The sequence below is a fragment of the Sinocyclocheilus anshuiensis genome, unplaced genomic scaffold (genome assembly GCF_001515605.1).
Source record: "Sinocyclocheilus anshuiensis isolate Anshui unplaced genomic scaffold, SAMN03320099.WGS_v1.1 scaffold449, whole genome shotgun sequence".
NCBI classification, from domain to species: domain Eukaryota; kingdom Metazoa; phylum Chordata; class Actinopteri; order Cypriniformes; family Cyprinidae; genus Sinocyclocheilus; species Sinocyclocheilus anshuiensis.
In genome coordinates, this window is record NW_015537950.1 from 2,450 (window position 1) to 13,159 (window position 10,710).

Genomic DNA, 10,710 nt, shown 5'->3' on the forward strand with positions numbered 1-10,710 from the left:
TGCACCTGAGTTTAATATATCTGACTCAAAACTTGTTTGATTAACCCTAGTTTAAAGCAGCACTATGTAGTCTACCTTTTGGCGCTCTAGCGGTTAATAAACAGAACTGGAAGAACATTCCAACCGGAGCTACTTCTCTAAGTTTATGTCTATGGCGATTCACGCAGATATGTGTTACCCCGCAGCGGCGACGACCCGACCAGGCTACAATAGTCCAAATATAAGTACTTATTATAAGTGTACCGTAGTGATTCGGAATAAGACAAAAACACGGTTTGGAAGATGAATTCATGATGTACTCGCTCATTATATACATTTGCAAATTTTGAACACAGAAAAAGTTGCATAGTGCTGCTTTAAGCACAAAACACAAGAACAATCAATAGTTATTAGAATTTAGTTACAGTTATAAATTTCACCATAAAAAACTTAAGCAACCTTAATGTTTCATCATAAAAAAACAGCACCAGACTGAATTAAATCAAGTTTTCCAACACAACTTCCTTATAATGACTTGGTCAAAACTTGTCTTTCTCTAGTAAAGAATGGGAAGACAGATTGACTTTGAAACTCTTCTGAACACTGTATTCATGTTGTCAGATTTATCTGATGTTACTAAATGTTGTGATAGTGCTTGTGTAACTGACCAAGCCAACAAAACATTTGTGGTAATGACAGCCGCCTGACCAAGATGACGGAATGAATCTTTGAATGCCGACAGCTTTCTGTTCCTTCATTTTCCATCCCTTTTGTACATAACCTCTTTTGTTGTGTAATGTTTCGTCCCTTTTGCATTCCTCTGGTCTGCATCTCTCACGGTAACTCTCAGGAATTCACTCCTTTTGCCATTTTTAGACTTGTTCTCCATGTTTTGGTTGCTGTTAATGGTGTAGTGAGGAAAGTAGTTTCAAACTGTGTCATCTGTTAAAAAACAAAGAGAGAAAACAAAAAAGGGAGACGCAAAATGAATAACCGGGGAACAGTTAGTCAGGTTAAGTTGTTATAGTTACACAGCATTAAGAGCGGACACGTGAAGCGGCATAGCTTTCGCTGAGATACCAGTGTTGCCACAGAATAACTGTTTGGCTCAAATGCCAAATGTCAGTCGTAAACATCGGGCAGACGGCCTTCAGCGACCTGTTCAAAGAGAGTTACAACACGTGTCACCTCCAGTTCAAATCAAACCCCCCGTCTCTGCTGTCAAACAACTGGCATACATCTTGCAGGATATTAGTACAATATCCTGTATTTATTCATATTATTATTCCTAATACTGTATATACAATCCTTGAATATTTTCAGACTTAACCTAACTATCTTCATACTTTCGTTTTTATTCTATAATATGTGTCTGGTTGTTGTATTTACATATGTACACTGGAAGCTCCATAGCCACGGAAAATGGCTCATGTGTGCAAGCACACTTGGCAAAAAAAGCTCAAAGGGATAGTTTAACCCAACAAATGAAAATTTTGTCCTGTTTTACTCATAATCATATGGTTCCAAACGCATAAGACTGTTGTTCATCTTTGAAACAAAGATCATAATTTCTGTAACAAAACCTGAGAGATTTCAAGCAAGAGATTTGAAATGCATAAGCATCTGTCGATCTTTATTTGTGAGTAAAAGCCTAAATGAAATCTGTTCGTTAGTTAAAGTGATCATGTCTCAGGGTTTTGGTGTAATGGACTTTCAGTGGAGGGATAGAAATCTCTCAGGTTTCACCCTCTGGGCCTCTTCGGTCATTTTTGATCGAAAAAATGTAAATTCCGAAATTTAAAAAATTGTGGCTTCATTGGAATGAGGTAACACTTGGTGACTTTTGTCACATTAGCTATGTGAACACACACACACACACACACAAAAAATCATGGACATGATTCGGATATGTGAAAGAGTCAAAAAAAAAAGTCACATTTGGCTCCTTCGCGGTCAAAAATGACCGACGTAGGAAATGAATGGGAAATACGAAAATATACGAAAACTCAGAGAATCTTTTGGTAGTACAAACTACAAATCAGCCACTGTACAGAACAAAAGTGCACAGCAATCAAGGGGTGACTCTCTAAAATATAATAAAATGAAGAAATTATGTCTAAAAAACAATGAGAATCCAAAGGTCTCTGTGTATAGGGAACTATACAGGAGTTTACATGACATTACACAAGTTTTTTTTTTTATGCCACCAGATGGCACAATTCTCACTTCAATAAATGAATTTTAAATGTTTTCACTCTGTTTTAACATGAAATATTGCATTTATTGAAAAATAATAAATAAATACAAATATATGAATTCTAATGGAAACAAATAGCTCATTAAAATGTTATAAATATTGCGTAGTGTCATAAAAAAATACCCTCAAAATTCTAAATAATAATCCAAAAATATTATTAAACAAAAATGTATTACACTGATTTTCCTGAAAAAAACAAAGTTACATTTCAAGGCTTCGGTCACTTTTGACTGCGAAGGAGCCAAGTGTGACCCCTAAACGAAGAGGCCAAGAGGGTCAAAGATATATCTTCATTTCAATTAACTCAATTCATTTTTAATAAAAAGGCATTATAGAGGAGATACGATACCACCTCTGAATGTCGCATTGCGCAAAAAAAAAAAAAAAAAAAAAAAAAAAAATCCAGTGCGTTAAAAGAACAAACAGACACCATCTGTTGATGTATTGACAGTTACCACATCCCTCAGTTTGTAAAAACAAACAAAAATCTAACGTAAGTGCTTTACTGTACACATGGTTTTTGTTTGTGCAAATTGAAGTACTAAAGTATTAACTTGTACTGAACCCAGAATGTTACTGTAAGATATGACTCGTTTTCATTTTTTAAATATCTAAAAAATGTAATAACAGAAATGTAAACATATGAGATTTTTCTGAATATGCTGGTGAGCAGCAGCAATTTTCCTACTCAAAGGAAAAAACATCTTGGAATTCAATGCAATTTAACAAAATAATAAAAAGCAATAAATCTATGAAGTAATCTATTAATTAGATGTGCATCTACCTATAAATAAAAATCTGACTTGTACACTAATTCTTTATAGGGCCACTGTATGTACAGTGTGTACTGAAGGAACATGATATTTCATGAAAAAATGACTGAGATCTAAAAAATATTTTGAACACCAATTAACCATCCTAAAATAGAGGTGATACTTAGATGAATTAGGATACATAAATATACGAAATGTCACTGCATTAGATAAAATATCAAACCAAGTAGCTTTTATTTTACAGAAAGATTTCACAACAAGACATTTTTGATGAGGTATTGAAATACTGAACATGAGAAAAGTATTCTGACACTTTGTGGATTTCAGACTTTAGTGGATCATCTGGACCAGTAATGTCTAACACCTGTGGCTACTCTTAAAGGAATAGTTCACCCAAAACTGAACATTTGCTGAAAATATGCTCATCTTAAGTTCATTCAAGATGCAGATGAGTTTGTTTCTACATGGGAACAGATTTGGAGAAATGTAGCATTACATCACTTTCTCACAAATGGATCCTCTGCAGTGAATGGGTGCTGTCAGAATGAGAGTCCAAAAAATAAACTACACCAAATTTTCAAAAATATGCACAGATCAAGCACTGTTTACAAGTGAAAACAGTCCAAAACGGTTCTAAAGAAACCTGTCCGTTGATTTTGATATAAAAGGACAACAAGGAATGGACATTTCTTAAATGGAGGAAGCGTTATTATGGACTCATATTTTGGCCATAAGCAATGGTTTAAAGTTAAAATGCTTTAATGATGTATTTGTTTCTAACAAACAAACAGCTTTTGGCTTCACAAGACGTTAATTGATGGACTGGAGTGGTGTGGATTACTTGTGGATTATTGTGATGTTTTTATCAGCTGTTTGGACTCTCATTCTGACGGCACCCATTCACTGCAGAGCATCCATTGGTGATTAAAAAAAAGAATCTTGAACGGGCTGAGGGTGAGTACATTTTCAGCAAATGTTCATTTTTGGATGAACTATTCCTTTGAGGAGAACTGGCACAGTAAATCCACTAAAAATCTGCGGACACTTGATTTGATATTTGATGTCTAATGCAATGACATTTAAATTAGGTTTAAGTGTCCAAATACCTTTTAAGGCCAGTGAGCTTTCTAACACGTTTTAATAAATGAATGAGTGCTCATGCACCTGTGGGAGCATCTGTATGCTGTCTGCTGCTCTTGATGTCCAAGAAAATCGTGTAGGAATCATAAGCAAACAAGATCCCAGCCAGCAGACCAAACACCTGGGAGAGAAGATGAGCATTATTATAAACAGATGCTAGTTGAGTGAGAATCCGAGGAGGATATAAAGCACTATCAAATCCGATTTGATCTTGAAGGGATAAGCATGGCATGTGTTGATGTTGAAGTTGGATGTCTCACCCCACCAGCGATGCGAGCCCCGTCTCCAGCCCCGCTGATCACACAGATCAGAGAGGTTATGAGATAAAGCGCTGCACCGATTACAGCCCGGATGAGATCCTGAAGAGACAGACAGAGAAACTGTAAGCAGCGTTCGCAATGCTAGGCTGGACCACGATGCAAGAGTGTGAGTGAATTCATACTCACGCTCCAGAGCCAGTTCACCACCAGGAACTGTTTGTCCAGCTCCATCATGAAGACAACGAAGAAGATGATGGCAAAGACCATCTCGCAGATGGCCACCGCTGAATACCCTCCATACATAGATGCGGCATAACAGATAAGGATGATGAAACTGAGGATCTACAGAAAACCGACAGACATGCAGTTTAATAACTTAAACTTGATCGCATCAGTGCACAAAAGCATGTAAGGATGTGAATGTGGTTTTGATCGAGGGTCAAGGTTTAGCTGGTTAGCCCTTGCAGATAGAGACAATTCTGCAGATAGCCTGTTTCTTTATTGCAGTATTATTATTGTTAAAGTCGCAATAAAAAGGAAGTAGTGACCGATACTGGTAACACTTTCTCACTATTAACTAGTTGCTTATTAGCATGCACATTACAAGCATATTGGCTGTTTATTAGTACTTATAAAGCACACATTAATGCCTTATTCTGCATGACCATATTTTAGATCCCTTAACTCTACCCAATACCTAAACTTAGCAACTACCTCACTAACTATTAATATGCAGCAAATTAGGATTTTTTTGAAGGAAAGTCATAGTGAATAGTTAGTTAGTGACCCAGATCTTTTTCTGTATTTGTATCTTCTGTCGATTGTGGAGGGATGAGTTTAAGATGATTTATTGGAGAAGTTTGGCATGCGTCACCAGAGAGAAGTTTGCCATTTTCAGCGCAAGATAATTTTAAACATTACAAGGAAAAAAAAACCAAGTTGAAACATACATGGATGCACTGTTCATAATAACATCTATAACATGCATATACAAAATAGATACATATTTTTGCAATTTCATGCTAACAAAAACTAAATGGCGAAATTTTCCATTAACTGAAAGAAACAACTGTGAAAAACTGAAACTAAAGTACATCTTACAAATGTATTTTAAACTGAAACTAAATTAAAATGACAAGATACCAAAATGTATTAAAGTGCCCCTATTATGGATTTTTGAAAAGTACCTTTCATGCAGTGTGTAACACAGCTCTAGGTGAATGAAAACATCCTGCAAAGTTTTAAATCTGAAAGTGCACTGTGTATAAAGTTATTGTCTCTCAAAAGTAAGAGTCGACTCTGAATCATTGAAACGAGTCGTTTTTAAAATGAATCCCAAGCCGTTTCATGTTGACGTCAACATGAAACATTGGCATATTGCCCGCCCACGTTTTGGTCTTTTCGCATTGGTCTGAATGAAAATACAAATTCATTATTTGCCACTATGTGCTGCTTTTGGAGCAGTAAAAATAGCGGTTTCCCGGTAACGCTGTACACAAAGCAGCACTGCGCTCACAAACGCTGCTTTATCAGGCATTACAGGCGAGATGAAATGGAAATGAGACCAATCGGACCAATCACCGCAGATTAGCGTCACGCAAAGGAGGGGTTTGGAAAAATGAATCGTTGAGCGAATCATTTGGGAGTCGTTGAGACAATGAAAGTGTTTTTTGACCTTGCATGCATATATATATATATATATAATTTAATTTTTGATACATGGTAATTTGATACATCCTAAAACTTGACATTAAACATGAAAAAATCCCGCTAGACAGCAATAACACTAGACTGTCCTGTGTTTAACACTGTTAAACTTTTTTAAACCAATTAACTTTGGCAGCCCTACAATACTAAAACTAAAAATACAATTGACTGAAACTAGAAAACTCTGAAATAACTAAACTAAAACTAACAATGATAGAATGAAAACTAACAACTAATATACATTTAAATTGAAATAAAAACTAACTTTAAAATTCGAATCTATAACGGCCCTGCTTCACTGACAGTCATTCAAAAGTAATTTTATATTTTATAAAATATACTGTTTTGGTTTTCTGTCCATATGCCTCAAGTAGTATTAATCTGCTCAAATTAAACAATCCGGTACGTTTTCAGTTGTATCTTGTATAAGACTGTATAAACTGTCAGTGTGTATGAGTGTTTTATTATTTTCCTAAATGTCTTTGGCTTTTTAGTGTGGAAATTCTCCCTCTCCAGTACGTCACCCATGTTTGCTGCCAAATCACCAAAGCTTTCTCCTGTTCACTACCCACAATTCATCTGAACGTGCCATCTGCTCTAGGTGTCAGTTAACAGTGCAGCTCCGGATCTCTCACATCTTATGAAGCTTTTTCAAAGTTTGATTACTAAAACATCTGTTGAGGACTAAAGAGAGGAACACCGCGTGGATGTAAACACAGCACAATACACGGCTGTAGAAGAGGTTGAAGCTCCTTATATGGTTATAAACAGAGAACTATTATAAGAACACTTTTGGGAGTATACGACTATTATGAACGTCTAATCAAATCAGCCTATAAACTCAAACACTGCACTGCTGGGATCTAAATAAACACTGCTGGCAACAACTAGGAAAAGTTAGTGGACGTTATTTAGACTTCAGAAACTTGGACTGTAGTATATCATCTATGACTCATTCAGTGTTGGGTAAATTACTCTAAAAAAGTCATTAATTACTAGTTACTAATTACATCTTCAACAGTGTAATTAGATTACTGTACAAATTACTCTCTCCAAAAAGTATTTAATTACTTATTACTATAATTACTTTCTAAATCCTATATCAACCTCGACAAGTTAATGAAACAAGGATAGACATAAAATGGTTCTTTTAGTTCTTTCAAATATATATTAGATAACTACATAAATTATTCTGATCACACTTTAGATTAGAGTATAATTCTCACTATTAACTATGACTTTTTCCTTAATATACTCCTAATTACTGCTTATTAATACTTAGTAAAGTAGTCGTTAAGTTTACGAATTGGGTAGGATTAAGGATTTAGAATAAGGTCTTGCAGAAAAAGACATTATAATTTTTTTTTTTAAGTAATAATAAACAGCCGATATCCCAGTAATATTCATGCTAATTACCAACTAGTTAATAGTGAGAATTGGACTAATATTCTTATTAACTCACCAACGTATTTAAAGTGAGAAGGTTACATAAAAAGCATGCATTTTAAGGTTAGACTTTACATTTTTACATGTTAAATCCACTATTGTATTGTATGTAAATGTTCTACAGTCTATACACAGTATTACGTTCAATTACATAATAACAATAAGAGTAATCCCTTACTTTACTTTCTCAAGGGAAAAGTAATTAGTAACTAATTACTTAGTAACTAATTACACCCAACACTGGACTCGTGGTTTGTTTTTAAAGAATGATATGCAGATTGAAATAAGATTACAGAGTTTTCAACATGCTTACATTTTTAAATCTACTGACAAGCCTAATGAAACATTAAATGAATTTAAACAGAAAAACGTAACCAGATTTCAGATTTCGCTGCTTGCCTTGGCAAACACTTCTATTTCTTTTAAGTTCGCTGGAAGGACAGTACAGGTGTTCTTGCATGGTTCCTCTTGAAGTGTTATTTTTGTTGCCGTGGTTTGCAGAGGTGTTAATAGCTTGTCCACATGCCACTGTGAAACACCTGTGCCTTGTGTTTGCGATGATCTGCTGCCGCAGTAACAGCTGATAAAACTGCAAGTGTGAAGATCGAGACAGGAAGATTCTCAATGTGTTATGAGGCAAGTTTCCTGTTTTCTGTCACTTGGGGAAATGACAAAGTTATGCTACCAGGCAATATCTACAGTATCATAAACATTAAATGAAACATTAGTTTCTAAATGTATGTTACTGATCTTACTGTGAATGATTCACGGTTTGTGACCACATCATTTTTTTAATTGAAATGTCCTAAGTCGACCTTCCAGTAAAATGACAAGACTTTTCTCTGGTGATGCGTGCAGGGCTTCAACGCTTTATCACAATCCACTGCATGCTGACATTCAGCCGATCCGCCTCCATCAAATCAACAACCGTTGCATAGTCCCCATCGTATATTATTTTTTCACTAAACCGTTTCACTTGGATTTACACCACAATACAGAAGAAAAGATCTGTCACGGCTTTGTTTGATAGTGACTTTAGTCAAGATTGAATCAAAATTCACTGTTTACTTTCTCAACACACATTCCTGCTGTTATTGTGAATGATTCATTGGTGCATCTTATTCTAAGGGGGAAAAAAATGCTTGTCTTCTCATTCTTTCATCAAAATGCAATAATTCTGAAACCATTTTCCTTTTTCTCCAAGGTTATTTTTTAATCCTTCCCTTCCAACCTATTTATCAGCTTCCCATATCAACAAATGCTGATATATATATATATATATATATATATAAACAATGGATGAAATTACAGTGTTGTCACACAACAGGCAACCACAATTCCAGTTTCTTAAGCACTGCAGCTTGAATGATCTGTTAAGCATTCTATATGTAAAAAAAAAAAAATCTGGTTTACATTTATGCATTTGACAGATGCTTTTATCCAAAGCAACCTACATTGCATTCAAGGTAAATTCAAGGTTTATCAATTCTTGATCCTGGCTAGTGTCATGTTTTACTGTTGGAGCTACAATAAGATGTTTATAGAGAAGAAATACACTCACTACCATTCAAAAATCTGGGATCGCTATGTTTTTTTTAATGAATTGATATTTTTATTCAGCAACGATGCATTTAAGTGATCAAAAATGACAGTAAAGACATTTAAAATGTTAAATATTTTTACTTAAAATAAATGCTGTTCTCCAAACTTTCGGTTTCATCAAAGAATCCTGAAAAAGCTTTGATCAAATAAATGCTGCCTTTTGAGCATAAGAATCTTACCAACTATTGAATAGTAGCGTGTTTATTTATTTATTTATTTGTATTATTTATATTTTTATAAATATATTTGCATTATCCACTCACCAAACCTCACTGCAGTGATGCTGAATCTTTTCCTGTTACATACTGATGGTTATTTGGGCTTACTATTTGTATTACGTTACATTGCACTGTGTCACTTCTGAGGGTTTGCGCCATGTGCTACTGAAACACAAATCCACTGACTGGAAACAAAAACTACAGCAATCTTGTGGAAATTAGGTGTTTTAACCACACAAACAGCACAAGCTCATTTTCACCTCAATTTGACCAAAAAAGCAACAGAAGGAAGTTATTTTCTGAGACGCAAAATAAACCTGGCGTGTTTGTTTGAACGTCATCTATACTGACCACAGTGTTGGGGGTAACGCATTATAAGTAACGCAAGTTACGTAATCAGATTAATTTTTTCAAGTAACTAGTAAAGTAACGCATTACTTTTTAATTTATAAGAGAATATCTGAGTTACTTTTTCAAATAAGTAACGTAAGTTACTTCTTTTTCCAATTTATTGACTGACAGCTCTCCTGTCCCCATGTTGAGAGAAATCAGAAGATGCTACTGTAGTTCTAAAATAAATATGAATATGCATTAATTCATCTCACTCACAAAAAAAAAACACAGATTCAGTATTCCTCAAAATGAATAAAAATAATGCAACTCAGAATATGACGCAAACCTGCAATAATTAAATGTTAAACAAGACAAATATCCTTTATGTATTTAATCCCATTCTATTAACCAATGTCTTTGCTTCTGACCTTTGACCTGCTCTTCGCGCTGCTGACCCACGACTGCACTGCCAAGTTCAGCTCCAACCACATCATCAAGTTTGCGGATGACACAACGGTGGTAGGTCTCATCAGCAACAGTGATGAAACGCACTACAGAGAGGAAGTGGCAAAGCTGGCTGAATGGTGTGGCACTAACAACCTGTCCCTCAATGTGAGTAAGACAAAGGAGGTTGTGATGGACTTCAGGAGAAACTCCGTTGACCACCCCCCACTGACCATCGACAGCTTGACTGTGGAGAGAGTCAGCAGCACTAAATTCCTGGGGGTGCACATCACAGAGGATAAAGTAACGCAAAAGTAACGTAACGCATTACTTTCCATAAAAAGTAACTAAGTAACGTAATTAGTTACTTTTTCATGGAGTAACGCAATATTGTAATGCATTACTTAAAAAAAAAAAAACTTTCCCCAACACTGCTGACTAGGGATGGGCGATATCTTATCGTTTGCGATATACTGGTAAAAATTCTCCACACGATAAGAATTCGTCTTCCCGCGATAATAACGATAAAGTCTAGTTGTTGACATATTTCT

The 10,710-nt window shown here is 35.2% G+C and overlaps 1 protein-coding gene across 1 annotated transcript in view; it reads right to left on the reverse strand.

Annotated features, from left to right (window-relative positions):
• Positions 1 to 637: 637 nt before the first annotated feature.
• The window catches only part of LOC107664561 (proteolipid protein 2-like), a 17,352-nt gene continuing 7,279 nt past the window's right edge, over positions 638 to 10,710 (reverse strand). Inside the window, exons 3-6 of the mRNA XM_016455164.1 lie at positions 4,596 to 4,751; positions 4,410 to 4,508; positions 4,174 to 4,270; positions 638 to 921 (exon numbers count right to left, since the gene is read on the reverse strand). Coding sequence (XP_016310650.1) covers positions 908 to 921; positions 4,174 to 4,270; positions 4,410 to 4,508; positions 4,596 to 4,751 — 366 coding nt within the window. The 3' untranslated portion in view covers positions 638 to 907. The remainder of the gene's footprint in view (positions 922 to 4,173; positions 4,271 to 4,409; positions 4,509 to 4,595; positions 4,752 to 10,710) is intronic.